The sequence below is a fragment of the Oenanthe melanoleuca genome, chromosome 3 (assembly GCF_029582105.1).
Source record: "Oenanthe melanoleuca isolate GR-GAL-2019-014 chromosome 3, OMel1.0, whole genome shotgun sequence".
Lineage (NCBI taxonomy): Eukaryota > Metazoa > Chordata > Aves > Passeriformes > Muscicapidae > Oenanthe > Oenanthe melanoleuca.
In genome coordinates this window covers 24941009-24960970 of record NC_079336.1, presented here as the reverse complement: position 1 = coordinate 24960970, position 19962 = coordinate 24941009, and the positions used below count along the sequence as shown (strand labels likewise).

Here is a 19962-nt window from a genome sequence, read left to right as displayed (position 1 = left end):
TCCATATCTATTTTTTCTGGTCTTACCATTTATTACAGATAATTTCACTGTGCATGAGCTAGTCTTTAACAGTAACAGTGTAATTAATGTCATAATAAGTAGTGTGCTGTATACTGCTTTTAACATTTAAAAAAACTAACCTTCCTTAAAACGTCTGAAGCTGCATGGTTTTCTCTGTGCTCAAGTGATGCTGCCATAGCTACCACCTGTGGAGCTGAACAGTTACAGAGCAGGAAATCTTACCATAGAAACACACAAGCAGTGAATCACTCCATTCCTCCAGCACTGCAATTTCCAGTCTGACAGAAAGTGCTGGAACACAGGAAGCACATAAATGACACCTTGGCACAAACACTGCTTTAGATAATACTAGAAGACATAGAATTATACTACACAGAGAAAATACACTTAAGGGTAGCCACATGAGTTACAGGAATATCTGCCAGAAATTATTTTGTGCACTGTAAAATCTTGGAGGACTCAAGCCAGCAATTGCAATACAAACTGTTCTTACTCTGTTTTCTCCACAATTATCATGCAGATTCAATCCCAATGGAAATATTCTTTGTTCAGCTGCATTAGCAGAAACCTCTGTGAGAGATCCCCATCCCACAAACATCTTTGTGAGATAATTTTTAATGCAGTTTGACAAAGGAAAATATTATTAATATTAATGTATTTTAAAATAGTTCAGTTACTCATCTCTTTAACACCCTTAGAAAGAAATCAATGTAGGTACAATAGGAAATTTAAATTTTAAAGGAATTTGCTCATCATATAATAGAAGATACTATTTAACTCCAGTGTTGATCTTATGTTTGAAATAGTTCAGCAGAAAATAATAAACACTAATAAGTGTTTATAATCAACAATGGCTTATATCAGTCCTACTGAAAATCTCTTAAAGACCTTATCTCAAAGATGATACAATGTCAAACTGACCTATTCATATCAGTGGCTATGATATTCCTTGATCACATATAAAATGTTCTAAGTTAGGATTTTACACATTTAATTTAAAACATTTTGAAAGAAAGAAAATTTAAAACTATATTTGTTTTTGATGACAGTATTTAATTTACTGCTTTTCTACTGCTGAATACCCATCAATTTAGTACAGAAGCTGTATATGGCAGAGTATACAGTGCAGTGGTCGCTGTGCATTAGTAGGATTTCCCACCTCCTGGCTACCTTCTCTTCAATATCCAATACACAAAAAATCTAATTATCAACTCTGCTTGCAAATCTAATATTTCTTATTTTGATTTTGGAGTCATTTAGTTTCTATCACATACTGATTTGTCACACAACAGTATAATTTTTAATATTAACTTTTCAGAATTACATGACTTTGAGTAAAGCAAGAACCTTTTTTGTCTTTTCCTTTTTTTTTCTTTTTTGCAAAGGGAAGAAGCACATGCATCAAAAAGCTCAGCTGTTTTACCAGCTTCTGTAGTTCCTAAGGGGTTTCATAGAGATCATTGTCTGCATTAAAGCATCTGCCACTGTGCTAAACATTATGATCTTCATTAAATCAGTCATCTGGTTCAGACAAGCTGAACATTCACACCATGGTCTGACCCTGCCACAGTTAAACACTGTTATGTTGGAAACTCAGTTACAGGTGGGAGTTTCAAGAGAAACATCCTTTGATGTGAAAGTTATTCAGATGTGTAGGAGCTTGACTCCAGGGAACTACCTTCCAGTTTTGAATGTCTTTAAAAGGCTGTAGGAAGCCTCTGAACATCAGAAAATGGAATCAGTTAACAAAGAAAATATTTCCATTTTTGAGTTGTGTAATTCATTTGGATATCACTGATGACACTTGTGTCATCTTTTTAAATTTCAGACTTGTAAAATAAAAATTCTACATAACCTGAGATTCTATCAAGTTGTCAGGATTCTAGGGAAGTTTATGGTACAGATCTAAATTAACTTTTGGGCTGCAGGACCTGTTTTGGGTTAGCTTTTAAGTACCCAAGTATCTTGGAAGTTTTCTGGGAGCATTTTTCACCTTCTCTTTAGAAATTAAAAATGTTGAAGCCAGCAGTGGAAGCATGGAAGAATCTCTTGTTCTGAACCAGGAATAATCAGCATTACCAGAATAACTGGTATATTCTGCCCCTACATTTGAAGAAGCATATAGCAGAAATTGGGAGAACTGGGGTTTAGTTGGTCCTCCAGGGTTAGTTTTTGGCAATAAATCTCCAATATTAAAGCAAAGCAGTCCAGAAGTAGGGAATGAAATTCCTGTGCACCTTATTTCAACTGAGAATTTAAGTTAAATTTCAGATTTTAATTATGTCTATTTGTGTTACAGTGTGTGAAAAGCTGTGATTTTCAAGATCACCTGTTTTCAGTAGTGATGTCATAATTTGATCAAGTGAACCTGAAAGCCTGGGAAAACCCCAAGAACCTACTCTAAATACTAAATCGTTCTGCAAGCACAAGCAGATTGTTTCTTTCACAGCCTAACTGGGGTGTTAGTTGCCCTTACCAGCTCTAATGTGCATTTCACTTATAGGAGCATTGATATCAATGAGGAGGAAGGAATGGAAGGAAGAAATTCCATCATTAATATTGCAGCCAATATGGCTTTGTAACATATTTGTTAGAAATTGACTAAAGGAAATAAGCAGAAAGGGTTAAAATGTACTCTCTCCTGTTACTGCATTAGAGCTCTGTCTTTTTCTTATCTTTTTTCTTTTCCTTTTAATTTTTTTTAATAAGGCACTCTTACTTCCTTTATGTGGTAACTTCAAAACAAATGTGACCACAAGGCATCACAGTTCATTCTGTGCTTGTTTCTATGGATACATAGCAGACATCCCTAGGAAGCAAAGTAAAGAGATAATGGTTGCAGAAAAGGCACAGCTAAGGTACTTTTCATGAAGATAGAATGAGTAGTAATATCAACAGATGCTAGTAAACTTTTAAAAGCACTATTTCCCTTGAAGAATTAGCTGTCAGGATGAAACCCCCCATCATGCATTCACTGCAGGTGGTAGCAGTGCTAATAAGAATAAAGTCAAATATGTCCAATTCCACTTCCATGGTCTCTACATTCTTCTATGCAGGCACAGACACATCGAAGCTTTATGGCAAAAATATGGATACACTTTTCAAATCACCAGCATTGCTACTGAATCAGAAGGGTTTTGGTCAGAAAAATACAGCATGTATTAGAGGTTGAAGCACCACTCACTCCACCCAGCAGTGAAGAGCAGTATTTGTAAAATGTTCAGACATTAGAATGAGACAGTGTAATATCAGATTGTTACTAGCAATTGTTCCAGTACTTTCATTTAATGTGGACAGACGTCATAATGATGCATGTTGGAAAATAAAGTGATCAGAAGGTGTAAAGAAACTCATTTACCTTCAATAGTTAATGTTGTCACAGGCACTGCCTTGCTAAATTTAGTTATAGACACTCTATATCCAGAAAATAACATTTTGTCTGCTTTATTAACAAAACTACTCTAAAATCCTCTATGATTAAATTCAGATTGTTACATATGCTCTTCTAATCTTAATTTATCTTATTTTAGTTATTAATTTATGAGCTCAAGTGTTTCATTTAAAAGAGCTGCTTATTTCCATCCTCAAATTTTGCAAGGTTAGATATCCAATAGAGCCAGACTGACAGAATAACATCCTGTTATTCTTCTACATAAATGTAAAGAAATGGGTCAGCATCATGATATCAAGAGAAACTGAGTTGTTTCTCTGGAAAGAATCTGGAAGCAAATAAAAGTACTGCTAATTATATCATGATGCAACTGTTTCCCTATATTTTATAGTCTCCTGTAATTTATTTTTTCAAGATAATGATTTAGCTTTTGCTGCAAATAAGCCAGATGACCTCTTGAGTACAAGCTAGAGAGAGACTAATCTGATAGCACATTAAGATAGGTCTGTTTGAGAAAATAGTACACAAATGGCCTTTTGTACCATTTCTAAAGATCAGCTGCAAACCAGACTTCTTCTGTTGCACTTTGGATCAGTTTCTCTGGGTGTGTCACCAGCTGTGCCAATTCTCAGCAATAGGACAACTCTAAGAGTTACAGTTCTTACTTTGAAAAATGCCAACAGTCAGCTTTATAGTATTTGATTTTTAGGGCATTTCATATCCTTCATAAGTCACAGCCGTCATCCAGGAATGTGAAATTCAGAGCTGAGGCAGCAATCAAAGTAAAAGGTCAACCTGCAAGATGGAACAACTCAAGCTATTGATAAAGAGCATATTGTGACAAAATTGAAAGCACACAGTGATTGCTAACTTTTCACTCCAGACAATATTTTCAGTAGTTCTAGTACTCAGTACTTCTTTTGTCCTTCTCATGTTCAATTAGTTGTACAAGCTTTGTGCACTCTCCTATACATTACCTTTCATTTTAGTAGGAGGAATCTGTGACAGAGTGGTCAAAGTTTTGTTCTTCACACATACTTTTCCAGCTGCTTTTTGTTTTCAGTTTTTGTGACCTACCTTTGATGCCATTTAAAGAAATAATTTAGATTTAATTAATTGTAGAAATTTGATTAGAGCAAAGGACAAATGGAATCTATGAAGTTTTCCTTAACCTCCTACACTTTGGTTAAAGTATAAACAAAAATCCTATGATGCAGGAATTTTTTGCTCTTTCTGAGATCTGGTGGTACTCCAGAGAAAGGATGAACAAGAAAACAATGTTGAGACTTTGTTTTCCTCTTTTATTCCCAACAGCAGAAGAAAATATTTGTACTACATGGGCAAGAAAGTGAATCTCAAAGAGATAAGAGAAGCAGACAGGGGATAGACACCCAGAAGCTTTAAGAGATGGAGTTTTTTGGAACTAAAGAAAAATGCTTTTTTTTTTTTTTTTTTTTTTTTTTTTTTTTTTGTGGGAAGTCTTAATGCTACACTCAGCACAGGTTGCAGTACCCAATGGAGGCCAGTTTTTACCAATCTTGTTTTAAGAAACACAAACGTCTAGGGTACTTAGATTTTTTTTTTTCCTCCTCTGGATTTCAGCTTCATACATTCCATGCTTACAGTAAAATTAGATACATCTCCAGTGATGATACACCAGTGTTTGGCTGAGATAAGATTTAACTCTAGACTTTTTGTACCAGTATATGTGAGGTGATCCCTAAAAACCAGTGTTCTGCAAACATGACCTTCCAATTCAGTCACATTGTGTGACTGATGATGTGCTAGTCTGAAGGGTGTAAAAAGCTATTATTTGGGAAATTCCCAGAGTCTTATTTACATCTGTAGGACTTATCTGTATTAGAGTTAAAGCTCTGGACAGTCAAAGAAACTACAGATTGAAAAGGCACAGAGATTTGAATTATCTTCTGAAGCAAAGAAATCACCATGGTCATTGGTAAGGAAACTTACAGTATCTAGTTTGCACAATCCAAGGAATTTTGGCAAGTCTACCACTTTTTGTAAGAAATAAATCCATAAAATATATAGCAAATGCAATTGCTTATATAATAGAATAAGATCTAGATACAGGTGCTAATAGAATTAACTCAGCCTACAACATTCCTAGGATTTAGAGTTTTAGAGGCTACAGTCTGGTATGCTGTACAAATAGTAATTAATTTCATTTGAGGTTGAAAAAATATTTTCTGTTAATAAATGACTTTTAATTATACCTCAAACACTCTTTCAAAAAATGTTTTAAAGTCCAGGCAGGGTTCTGCAGTGCTGTTTTTACTGATTAGATCAGTGGTGCATTTTTAATATTTTAACTACCATGACATATGGTTTTTTTAATATACATTAGTATATGTTATTATAGAATCATACTTACTGTGATGTATAGTCAGAGGACACAAGGGGTTACATTTCACTGGTCACTGTGCAAACACAGGTGCTAGTTTGCAAATGCTTACTGCTTTGAAGCATTATTTGTGTGGAGGAATATTATCTTCTCCTTTTTTAACTTAAAGAATCAGAAAAAAAACAAAAACCAAAAGGCACCCAAGACCCATGAGTAGACAACTAATAGAATTTAAATATTTGACACTATGTACAAGATTTACAGTCAAAGTGGAGAGATACAACTTTTTCATTAAGGCTAAAATATTGTGTGAAAGCATGACTCATAGTCGTTCCCTCTCATGGAAAAACATTATCCATGGGGATTTGCTCTTTCTAAGCTGTGGCTCTTGACCCACCTCGTGGCTCTGTTAGCTGTTCAGAGAAAAGCAGAGCTCATGCCTGTGCCCCCAGTTTTGGGTTTTCATTAAGAAAAGAGCAAGCAATGTACAAAGGTTATTTTGGCAATCATCAAGTTGAAGATTTAATGTGGAAAGATGAACCATAAAAGAAAGATTCTATTCAGGTTTTCCTCCATTAAGTTCATCCCTTCATAATTTCTTTCTTGTGGTGTTTTTAGGATAGTTAGAAAAAGGAATATCCAAGGTGAATGGTAAAGGTTTTGTCATTTCAAAGCAGCTATGGTTTACCTGGTCACTTGTGATGTTGCCAGCTTTCCACAGAGCCTTCAGTAACTGCTACTTTCACTCATAGCTTAGAATACATTTTATATGTTTGTAAAATAAATTATCTGAAAATATTACACTATATTATATGCATAGGTTAAAATTCTTTTCCATTTTTTTGAGCCAGAAACAGAACTCTCAGAGGCTGAGTTGGAACTAGGACATGAGGAGGCACCTAGGCTTGAAGAGAAGGCTCTACATTTGAATTACCAGGATGCATAAGAAATTAGTTGAACAGGGAAAATCACCATGGGAAGGTGATGATGCCCTGCAAGTTCAAAGCTTAACTTACCCTTTTATGTGAGCTCTTAAGAGATTTGTGTCTTCCAGCCTTGTACATAGACCAGGCTTAAAAGAAAGCACTGATGATCAAGCCCCTGTGATTCAGAATGTTTTTAAAACAGAAAAGGTAACAGGTGCTAAATTGACATGAAAGAGGTGCTGAGCCACTGATTATTAGAGTTGCAAATTGCTAGAACTAGTGGCAATGCCATCAAGAATTGGTTATGGAAGCTTCTTTCTGTATGTTGAATTCAGAATACAATAGTTTGCCTCTATGGAAGTTCAAAATAATAACTACATAAATGAAAAACCTCTTTTAGGAAAATGATAAGAAATTAGTAAGAAAATTATACAGAGAGAAAAGTATAATGACCGCCTAGATTTGCACTATATTATTTCCCTCTTTCCAAGGTAGACAGTGCTGGATTTAGAATATAGCCATTATAGTTCAAAGTTATTATGTTGTGTATTTAAAGTAAAAGCTGCTGTTTCCCAAACTATTAAAGATTTTGCCCTGCAATTTTGTTACCTGTCTGCTCATGATTACTCTAGCAAACTGCAGCTGCTCTGTAATGAGGCTGAAATCTTGGGAAATACTGTCATGTAGGTCTGCAAGCTATAAATTCACCTAAAATGGAAGTAATTAATGTTTTTGCACTTTAAGATTGTTTTAAATTTCTAATAGAAAGTATAGGATACAATGCAAGCTTAATGAAAGAAGTGCAACAAGCAGTATGGTGGAGATCAATGTTCAATGTCACTGCTTTGGATATGGTACTCTCAAGCCCTACTGCAAATAGTAGAGATATTGAAGCAAAGGCTGTTTAGAGCCCTAGGGATGGCTGGGAGCAATTGGAAATTTTCTGTCATAAGGAATTATAATAGATTTTTGAAGGACAAACAGAATTTAGGCTGCATATGATTTTAGTAAGATGTGGAGATCTGCCTTCAACCTTATGCTGCTGAAAGCATTTATATGCTTCCCTGGACGTGTTTCACATAGTGCTAATTTCTTATTATCAAAATCATAGCCTTTCAACTTTAAAAAAAATCATTTTTATAAATCCGTTTAGCATATTTCACCTTCTATTGACTATCTTTCACATAAACACAAGGAAGGACAAAATGTTGATCTAACTGAAAAGAGCAAAATAGGGGAAAGGAGTAATGTCAGAGCTAATTATAGCCCTTGCACTGGATCCAGCCTGACAGATCACTATTTCCCTTCCTAGCTGTAGCCAGGGAATGGATTTCTGCCCAGATAGATTGTTTTAACCAAGCATTACTTGCTGGGCTTTTTCTGAGGGATCCTGAACCATCTGTCATTAAGTGTTGTGCACCTAGAAGTGCTTGGTACCACAATTGTGCATCCTCTTGTGACAGGAATGGTCATAGCTGGCAGGTTTCCAGGCAGAACTTTCTATGCATCATATGCTTTAATGGATACCTATCCTTCATGGGATGGTTGTGGAATCCTGCATGTTGACCAAGTGAGTGGAAAATGGAGTCTAAAGAATGTTCATAAAAGATCCCAGAATAGGCTTCATGGAAAGTTAGTACTGTGTTAGTAAGTTAAATTAGTACATTGAATAATAAATTAAAACCATCCTGGAGTCCTGAAAATAATGGCATTTTTGAAGGTCTGAAGTAGATAATCTGCCAATAAACAAGAGTTTCTCTTCCTTCATTATTTCCATAAATCAAATTCTGTCCTTCCTAAAGTACAGCTAAATCAAACTCTAGGAAACTTTCTACAATGTAGGTATTGTGTAAAGAGTGTGTTCTTGCTCAAGGAAACTCATATGCATAATGATAAGATAGGGCAGATGGGATGGATAAAGCTTTATTTGTGTCCTATCAACTAATTTTTTGCTAGAGTTGAAACAGTTTGTACACAAGGTTCTTTTTTTCCCTGTGTTGACAAGAAGTAAGCAAGTGTTGGAACTTTTTTGTCCTTCATGTTCTCCTTTTGAAGTGAGATCACAACCTTTCCACTCTAAATCAAATAATTCAGAAGTATCATTTAAAAGTGAGGGCCTATTTAGTCTGCAATAGAACCAGTATAACTCTAAGTCTGCCCCAAAGAAAATTTTAAGCCAAATAGTTTGTCTATGCCCACACACAGTCAATCTCAAAACATTTTCCCTATGAGTTTTCTAAACCAGCTTAATTCACAGGTGATTTGGTCTTGGTTTAAAGAGAGCCTTTATATAAACAAAAGCAGTTTAGAAAATTTTGGTGGGTTGACCCTGACTGTCCTCCTCAGCTGAACAAGGGAAAGAAGATATAATGAAAGGCTCATGGGTCAGGCTGTCATGGGCAAAACAGGCTTAACTTGGGGGAAAATAATTTACTACCAATCTAATCAGAGTAGAGTAAAGAGAAATAAAACCAAATCTTAAATCACCTTCCCTTCACCCTTCCTTCTTTCTGGCCTCAACTTCGTTCCTGAATTCTCTACCTCCACCCACAGGGGCATGGGCAATGTGGGCTCCATTCATTTCATCACAAGCCTCTGCTGCTCCTCCCTCCTCAAAGGGAGGGCTCCTCACTCTTCTGCTCCAGTGAGGGAATTCCTCCTACTGAAACAGTCCTCAGTGAACTTCTCACTGTGGGAGGCCCATGGGCTGCAGTGCCTCAGGACTGCTCCAGTGTGTGTCCCAAGGCTCAGGACAGGAGTGCTGCCTGTACACCTGCTTCAGCTGGCTCCTCTCCATGGGGCCGTGCTCCTGCCAGCATCCTGCTCCAGCCCTGCTGCTGCCAGGGCTTCTTCCAGCTTCTCAGCTCCATCATCCCCTCTAGAGGTGCTGCAGTCATTGCTGATGGACCTGGCCTTGGCCAGTGGCAGGTCCATGTCACAGCCACCTGGCACTGGCTCTGTTGGACATGGGGAAAGCTCCTGGCAACTTCCCACAGAAGCCACCCTGTAGGTCCCTGCCACTATCAAAACCTAATCACACAAACCCAATACAAAAATGCCTTCAGCGAAAGGAAAAGCAAATTAAAGTGAACTGACAGAACTTGCAGAATAATGCCTCCATACAGGGGAAAAAATGATTCCAAATAGTAAAGATAACAAAAGAATTCAGAGTTAGACAAGGTACCTTAATTGAGGAAACCTGAGTGAAAAGTACTAAAGCAGCATGAGAGCTGAATTGATTTTGGGAGCTGTATAATAGAAGGAAAGATTGGCAGATATATTATATACTAAAAACCACCTGCTGTGTACAAGGAAGAAACACCTCCTTTATATATTGTCCTTTGATATTTTTAGGATTATTGATGAGATTAGGTTATCCTTTTGGCTGCAGTGAGTTTCTGTGGATTTGTCTATTACACAAAGCTTTCAAAGGAAGATTGTAATTGCCTTTACATTACACTGGTGTTTTCTGGAAAGCAATTTAATGAATCTTTGCATGAAGCATAATTCAACTTAAAGTTTAAACTGAAAAAGTATTATGGTCCTTTCATTTTCCAGTAATTTAAAACAAGAGTGCTAGGAAAACATAATAGTAACAACTTGAAAATAAACTGAATTACATCTACTATTTATTGATTGAAGGAGCTGTTCCTTCCAACTTCCATAGCTTCATTACAGAAAATATAATGAGGGCACTAAAAGAACCAATGTCATTAAATATTGAACCCATTGTGACACACAGTACAACCATGGAATCATAGAATCAGAATCCTTTGTGTTGGAAGGGACCTTAAAGATCATGATTAAAGGGTGTTGAGTGTGCTTCCTTTAGGGGAGCACTCTTGCATGAAAAAACACAAAGATCATGGATGGTGCTTTCATTGTACTCCCACCCTAGAGGTGGAAAAAGCACAGGAATATAGAAAATTATACTCTGCTTTGGGCAAACACAACTCGGTGTCAATAGAGTATAGATGGTGTCTGTGAGACACTGGAAAGAGGGATTGTAATATTTTCTTTCAAAAACAGAATTAAGTCAAAAGCAGGGTTTTAACAGCTGGTTAAATACATCTGTGACTGGACTATTAATGTATTAAAATCCAATCTCCTCTGTATTGTGCAATATTTAAAATAAATAAGTTACCACAATCTGTGTTGACATCCCAAATCTGTCAACCTTATAGAAAACTTTGATTTAATTAAATCAGGTCACTGATGTAACATTGATTCAAGGAGAGAAACTATTACTAAATTACCAATGCCATGTTATATCATGCAAATATTTCTTGGTGACTTTCTTTCCAGTCTAATATCTAAACCAAAGAACAAAGCAATATTTTAACATGGGAAATGGTAATACAAAATATGTCTCTTACCATTTCAGGGGGTTATAAGAATGTCAGAGAATAGTTCATTTTCCCCACACTTTTTTTTCCTGTATCATAAGCCTGGAGACATGAGGTGATGTCATGTCACACTATTTCTGTCTTTTCTCCCATTTTCTCTCACTGTGCCTTTCTTTCTTCATTTGATTCTGATTAGTTGGGTTGCTTGGGTTTTTTTCCTCTATTTTTCCTGGAGTTTGTCAGTGCTGTACTGTAAAATCTGGAGGAGTTTTTTTGCATATAACATATACCATATTTTCTTTTGATGGCTTATAAATCTGCATCCATATTGGTAGGTAAGGTAGTTCAATAGGCATAGATTTGCAGGTCCAGTCAATTAGTGCTGAGCACCCAACATGCCCATTATTCATGTTTCAAGAAGCTTTTACTCACAGTAGACCTGGTCTGGGTCTGAATGCCAAATCCATACAGCTGAAGCAACCTGAGGTGTGAGACAATCTTCTGGTGCAGGTTCATCAGAAAGAAATTCAGTTTATGAACTCTAGACACAAAATGTGGAACAAGGCATTTCAACAGGGGACAGCCAGATTTTCTGAGAAGCATGCTCTGGATCTGAACTCAAACACTAATATGGTCATATAACACATTTCAGCAAAACACTCCAAATTTGTTTCTTGTCCAGCAACTTCAAAATTCTTGTATTTTCCTTGTTTTTTACTTTCTTCAACTCATGTATGTAATTATCCAGTAAGTTATTCTTGGAGTAATTCACAGCTGTACAGTACAGGCAAAAGATATTACTGTTCTGATTTTTTTCCCCCTTTCATTTGCTTCTTGCATTTATAAAGGGTAGCAGACCATGATAAAATTGTGAAATCTACCTGGGAGAAGTTCTTGGTCATTCAAGCATAATGTGTTTCTTGCATCTGAGATTAATTCAGTAGAATATGGAAGATCTTGTCTTTCTCTTAACCTAGTACAGTGACAGTGTGCTATGAAAGAGAGTAAGTTATTTGGGGCTTTGTATATTAATTCTTGTGAAATTGATCTGATAATTTTCTTTCTCTGTGGTTAGCTGTTATATTTTCAAGCTCCATATTATTTTGTAGAACTTTATTAAAACTAGTTTTTTTGCCTTATCAGGAATAACTTTTCTTTGTTATTAGAATGCTACAGCACGGATAGCAAAATGTCATAACATTGGTCATTTTGTTGACTATAAACTAATCACTATTAGTTATGAATCCTGATTTTTTTAATCTTCCCCACAACAGCAAAAGTAAGACTATAAAAAGAAATGGACAATGTTGGCATATACAGGTCATTAAAAGAATGTATGAAAATTTTTTCTTCAAAGGTGAAGGCTAAAGTCTGTGTCTTATGGCAGCCAGCAGCACTGATCTACCTTTTCTTCTATAAACAAACTGAAATACATTTGATAACTAGAAATCATCACCACAAATGGTAGACTTCCAGGAATAATTTAGTTTATTGATGCTTTTTTTTAAATTAGTTGAACTGTGTAATGTTGATATTAAAACCTCTGAAAGCAGGATTCTCAGTGCTGCACAAATGAAAGCAATCCAGTAGCTCATTTAGATTCCTCTCCTGCTGTCTGCAGCAGATCTATAAATAGAATAGGCTACACACAGAAATTTATTATTGCAGCTGATAGCAATTTTCTTTTGCAGAGGTGTCTGGAGGCATTATTCATGAGACTCATTCTGGTAGACTCTCAAGCTGAGATCCTCACTCCCCAGCTCTGCAGGTGGTCAGTTTAGGAACACACTAATCAACTGCTGCCAGCAAGGACTGTCACAAGACTTACTTATTTCCCTCCTTTAAAAAATACAGGAGGTCTTTCAGCTCCAGATTGTTTTCTTTAACCTGATTGCATAGATATTATAAGCAGATAATGAGTTTTTAGAAATCAGGTGTATTTGAAATTTTATCAGTGCTCATCCTAATGATTATGCTGTTATTGGAAAACCACAATGAGAGTGATTTGGTACAACAGGCACCATGTCTTCTGCATTCATACCCATGGGCACATGTGACCTTTTCAAGTAAAAGGCAAACATGTTTCTGTTCAATACTGGGGATGTACATGGAAACTGGGCAATCACATGAACTGACCTATCTAGCTGTCTGCTATTTTTAGCCATAATATAAGGGAAAAATCAAATAAGACCTTTTGTGAAATTATATTTATAATAAGTGATAGATGGAAATGCCCTGCACTCTTTTGTTTTCCTATCTGTTTTTGGCTTTCCTATCTTATCTGTCATTGTGCTATCTTTGAATACTATTATAAAAATCATTACAACCAGAATATGTACATTTCTAAACATTGATTTTGTCAACCCTCAAGACTGATTATAACTTACTTTTATCATTGCCTATTCTAATATTCTTTCTGTGACTGAGAACATAAGTTAGATGATAGCAGAGATATTACCTGTTTATTCTGTATCATGTTCAATAAAATCACTGCTGCAAATGTTCATATTTCAGGATTTTTTTGCATCCTACTGTATACATACAAGCTGTATGCAGCACCTGAATATACAAGTGATGTTTCCATTTGCAAAATAAACTAGTAACTTTCATTTTATGTTCTCACATACTTTCATTTTTTCAGACATAATAGAAGATCTGTTTTCCTATAGCAGTTATTTTGACTATGCTGTGAAAACAGCAGCACAAACAACTAGTGTAACCTTAGAAAAGTCACATATCTTACCAGCAAAAGAAAGAAAAATTAAAATATCAAATTAAACCCAAAAGAAACTGTCATCTCAAGTCACCAATAAGGCATTCTGGCATGTCTTATGCCAGGAGTACTAGTGAAAGCAAAGAGATCTATTACAACCATAAGTCAGATGCTACAGATTTTGCCTAAGTGTAAATCCAATTCTGCTTGTTCTGAGTGCATTTTGGTACTTACACTTTTTTGTTTGTTTGTTTTAATTTAAATTTGTCAGCGATGAAGAAAATTGGTATTGTGAATGCCCTAAACTCTTCACTGGAAAACTCTGCCAGTTTGCAACTTGTGATGAAAATCCATGTGGAAACGGGGCTACATGTTTCCCAAAGTCCAGGAGAGATGCTGTTTGCTTGTGTCCATATGGAAGGTCAGGCATCCTCTGCAGTGATGGTAAGAAACCTTTTCTTCATGCATTGGTCATAGTTTCTATCATTCATAGAAGCTGTGGTAAGAAACAGGTCGAAGGTTTTGAGGGTAGAACACTGAAAGTCACCATGTCCCCATCTAAAAACACAGCCCCAAATCCAGTCACACACAAAGACTGGCTCAGCTCATCACCTTTCCCATGTGTTGTTTCATTAAAGTTCCAGCCAGAGAAAGGTAGACAGAGGGATCAAAGAGGCTTTATTCAGAGCAGCTGGGAAATACCAGGTGGTATCTGATGTTTTAGTAAATCAACTGGAGAAAAACTGAGAGTCAAGCAAGAGCTCCTTTGGAGAAATTGATTTGTCCTGTAGTTTGATTTTTTTCCTCTGCTTAGAGAAGCATTACTTTGTACATTTTGCATATTAAAGCAGTGTATAGAGAATACTTTCTGTATTGTAAAAATACCACCATGTACCATAATTTGATTAATTTTTCAGGTCGAAAAGAAGGACAATTTAAAATTTACTGACTGCTTTGCTGTGAAACAGGAGACAGGATGAAGTGAAAATATTAAAGCAAAGGACATAAGTCACTTTGACTAAAATTGTCAAAGGGAGGACTTTTATTCCTTGAGCATTGATTCTAATGATTGTTCTAGATCAGAAATTCCTGTATGTGAACATCCAAGGTATTCTTTCCCCTAACAGTGAATGCAGCAAGACATAATGATTGAAAAACCTACATATAGAAAATAATCACTGCTTCTGAGCTTATTTAGTGGTGCACATGAAGTGCCTCTTCAAATAAATATTAAACAATGATCAAGCTGGTTTTTGTGATATCATATACATATTAAAGCCTTATTTAAAATTTTTATTTCCAAAATTTTCAGTAGATGAACATTCATATTTTATCTGTTTTCATCTAACCATGGTACTTGATAGCAATTAGAAGAGGTGAGTATATGAAATGTGTTCTAATTTCTTGGTAACCTTTCCTAGTTTACAGTAGCAGTATGCTGGGACTTCATTTGCTGCATCTCTAATCATCCTAGCAGCATTTCTTTCTTCCTTCTCAATTCCACTACATCCTCTTTAAAATGAGAATCCAGACCTGATTTAAGGTGTTATATTCAAGGTGTGATAATGCCACTGCTTTATGCAGTGGTGTTTGACATTTTTCTGTTTTACTCTCTGCCCTTACTTAACCAATTCATCCATTCTATTTTCTTTTATGAGTACACTGACATATTCATGAAAGTGCTTATTAAAATTTCCAACACCTCTTCCCTTCAAAGCTGACAGTTAGAACAGAGCCCATTATTTTGTATTTAAGGCTAGGACTGTTTCTGTAATCTACCCCAATTTACATCTGTCAACACTGAGTATTGTCTAATGTTTTTTCCCTGTAATTTTTTAATATGGCTCCTCTGCAAATCTGTGTATTTAATTTTCTCTAAATTGAGCCTAAACTGAGAGCCTAAATTGAGAGAAAGTACAGAAATTCATTAATTGGATTGGGCTACAAAACTGGAGTCTTTGAAAGCACAGAAAGAATTAATTCTAATGAGTGGAAAAGGAAAACTCTCTGTATCATCACTATAAGCAAGAAAAGAGCACTCAGCTTTGCAGGACAGAGTACAAATCTAAGGTAATCAGCTTGCAACATCAAAAACTACTATTGAAATATGAAAAATTATTTATTGAACTATATCTTAACAATTTAGAAGGAATAGAAATAAACTGAGCACAGAAGTCTTAAAATGAGTTGCAAGAGGCCACTTTATCACATTTTCTAAAACAAAGAAGGGAGAAAGAGAACCACAATGCTGTGCAGGCTGGATGTATCCTTATAGATTGCCCTAGCAGCATCAAAGCCATACTTTTGGGAGATAATTGAAGATAATGATATCTTGCCTAATTAAAATGGTAAAATAATTTAAATTATTTTAGAAGCAGAAGGCAAACTTGATTGTTTACTATGACAAAATGTGTGTCCCAGATAATAAATTTAATAGAAAGAAAAGGTCCATAAAAATTAAGACATAGAAGCACTAATTTCAAATTAATCATCTTTTGTTTAAGATGCACAATAATATTGTCTCTACTATTCAGGTTATAACCTAATGCTTACTACTTTGTGTCTGAAACACTGAAGAAAAGCTGTTTATCAAAATGTTTATGGAATAATGGTTGGTCTTCATCAACACAGAACAAGTGAGATATCACAGTGATTATTTGATAAAATGAATATAACTAATGTACCAAATAGAATTGCAATTTCATGCCAGATTGGCTGCTCCTAGCAATAGAAGTTATTTGCAAAAGACAAAGTAAGGATAAATAAAGAGATGGACAGAACCATAAATGAGCCCACAGATAGAGATCTTCCCCATGTCAGAGCTCCAATTGCCATCTGTAAAGGGTTGGAAGTCATACTAAGAACAACAGCAATGTATGCATGGAAAAGTTAAAATAAAACTATTGTCACTATTAAATGAAAAAAAATAGAAAAAAAAAACATAAGAAAAACCGAATTTCTTGACATGACAAGTTAAAAATTCACCATTTTATGTGAAATGCATAACATTCAAAAAGTGAAGAAAAATAGGACTATTGCAAACATGACAAATGAGGCAGAAATGTAAGGACAGATAGTAACTTCTGTTAGACAAACCTATATAAATATGGAAAAGAAGAGACAAGGTCTGGGACTAACAAGGACTTTTCTTACATTTCTGAATCAGATGGAGCATACTGCAATCTGAGCAGGCTGGTAACAACAGCTCTGAGTTTATTTGTTATGCTATGCTTGTTTCAGACATCCATAAAAGCTTCCAAAAGCATGTCCATTTTTCCCAATATACAAAGCAAGATGCATTATCTCTCACTACATATTTTTCTTGCTTTTATCACTAGATGACCACATTATTTTGACTGCAAGTTGACCATTATACACTGAAATGTCTCTCAAGAACCTACACAGCTACAGCATAATGAGCCAAGGGGAGGGGGATGATAATATAAAACAGAAGAGAGTACAGACCCCATTGATCAGGTGGAGGACATGGCCAGACAAGCACTCTGATCTATTTACATGTGACTGGCCCTTTTTGTCTCTGTATCCCTCTATTTCCCCAGAGTTGTTCCTCTCCAAATCACTTATTTCCTCTTTTAGACACCAATAAGTCCTGTGCTTCTCCAAAATGCTCTTCACCTGCATCCCATAATGTGTCCCATACCCCATGGCAGTGTTCATGGATCATCATGTCACACCTTGACACTAGGGCTGGAGGTATCCTGACAGCCCTGCAAGGATCTGGACAAGGTGCTCCTTCCTCTGAATCCTTAATTTGGGTGCTGTCTGCTGCTGTGCTCTGTGCTCCTCTGGGACTGTGGGGATGGACCCATGATGGGCTGCTGGCTCCTGGGATAGGGATGGGACTTGCCTGTTGATTTGCAGAGTTAAGTGGTTCTCTGACTTGCAGCTTGGCTGGGTGAGGGGTGGAGGGGAGGAGAGCACCATCAGTATGGAGCACTTTGGCAAAGAGACTGTGTCTACATGGGCAGATTGACTAATTCCCCCTAGTGACTTTGCTTCTTTAAACTGCAGATAAAGGGATCTACACCAGTTAAACTGAGCCCAGTTATTGAGCCCTGGCTTTTCAATAGATTTGTGTGAAAGCAGCCAGCATTCAAGCCCTTACTCTGATAAATTTCCTTTCACATTTAAATTAGCTAAAAGTTGCTTGCATTTTGTTTTTTGCAGACTATAAATCTCCTCCAGTGTTTACTATCACAGAGTTGATTAGAGTTGTTAAATTGCTACCATCTCTGCAATCAGCCTTTATTTATGTTTTTCTTTTTTTTTGTTTGCACTTCTATCTAATCACAGAATGGAGGCATTTCCTGGTTTCTACAGAAGATTGATACAGTCTGTAAAATATAAGATCAGTATGTTTGAAATATCTGAGTGCAAGAAATTTTGATATGTAAGATGCAGAAATCTTGAATAGTAAATATCAATGTATCATTGTACTGCAGAATTGTAATGGCCCCCTAAGTGCAAGTGAAGCAGGAATAGTTCATTCACCTGGACTGGAAATGTACACTTGGTGTTGTTGGTAATTATATGTTGCACAAGGAACGAGGCATTGCTAAATTGAGAAATTGTGTCATTTCCAGTGTTTTAGTTTCACATGTGTACACATATGTGACAACATGAAGCAGAGTCCTAACTGTGCTGAATTTAGCACACACTCCCTGAAAAGGGTCATTCACAGCACACATTCACAGCAATCTGCAAGGCTCTTCCTTGAAACATTTCTGAGCAACACTTGTGGTAATGTTTCACAGTCCAGAGAATTCCAGCAGGTTTTTTGTGGGATGTATTCCCCCATGTATAAAATTAATTTCAAAGTGTTGAAGTGGGAATAGTCACTTGCTTCAAGTTCTGTAGAGTGAAAATCAGCCTGCAGGGGGATTGTCTCTGTGCAGCTATGTTTGGCACACAATGTCACCTTCAGAGCTGTTTGGGGCTGCAGACTGAGTTGTGCAGTTCAGTGACAGAAAACGCCCAAAGGGAATTTCCTCAACTGAAAAAATCTGTATTGTAAGGTTCCTGGTCAGTGATAAAAGACCTTGGGAAATGCTGATCAGGGTTGCTCTTCTTACTGTTCTATTTTCTGGGTCATTTTGTTTTCACTGGGCCTTAATTTCCCCCATCCCTCTGATGTGAGGAATGTCATAAAAATTGTAAAAAACACATATAGGCACCCTCACACACTATTAATGTCACTGCTGTACTAGCAGTTTTTCAGAACCATATTTTCATCTCTGAGCAATGAAATCACTTTTATTATTTCAAATTTCAGTTCCCAAAGTATAACTCTGATGAATCCATGATTAGTGATGCCACAAGACAGATAAAAGGAATCTGTAGGTCCTGGAGGTGGGAAGGGAAAGTCATGGACAAAACAGGCTTGACCTGGGGAAAAATGCCATTCAAATGAGAGTAGGGTAATGAGATATAAAACCAGTTCTTAAATTATTTGCCTCCTCCCTTTCCTTCTTCTTGGGCTCACCTTCACTTCTGAATTTCTGCCTACTCCCCCTCGACTGGCACAGGGTGATGGGGTTGTGGATGAGGCCTCTGCCACTCCCTCCTCCTCAGTGAAAGAGCTTTTCATACTCTTATTCATACTCTTCCCCCCTTCCAGTGTGGGGTCCCTCCCATGGGAGAAGTCTTCATCTCTTTCCATCCCTTTAATCTGTCTTGGGTTTTGCAATGTATTTTAAAGCTGTGGTCCAAGATGTATTGCTAGTCAATGCTGAAGGAACATTAATTTTAACTCATAACAGAAAATTCAAAGATAACAAAACCATTATTCTCTTTTTTCTTTGTCACTTTATTCTCTTCACTTTGTTGAGATCTTTTTCAAACTATAGTTGATTTTTTTTAAACTCCCATTTTTTGTGCTCAGCTCCAATGAGATATGCAATGTTAGGGAAGTAAGTAGTCAACCATATTGATACATTTATATAATGGGATAATTTGTCATTATTTGTTTGTGAGTCAATGGGACATATCATGTGTTATTACTTGTTCAGTACTGGGAATGCAGAAAAGCAGAATGATGAATGACATAAAACTGGCACAGAGACACAGGACAAGATCAAGGACAAAAAGTTGATAAAAGACTTCAGTACTCTGTCAAAGTAATGTGTATTTTAGCCACAGTGTTAATTTGGAGTGTGTGAACAAGGTTTATAATCAAAGACTTG

At 36.3% G+C, this 19962-nt stretch overlaps 1 protein-coding gene across 1 annotated transcript in view; it reads left to right on the top strand.

Moving 5' to 3' along the window:
- Positions 1–19962, top strand: part of EYS (eyes shut homolog) — a 674079-nt gene that overhangs the window by 606707 nt on the left and 47410 nt on the right. Inside the window, exon 41 of the mRNA XM_056488606.1 lies at positions 14031–14203. Within this exon, the coding sequence (XP_056344581.1) occupies positions 14031–14203 (173 nt within the window). The remainder of the gene's footprint in view (positions 1–14030; positions 14204–19962) is intronic.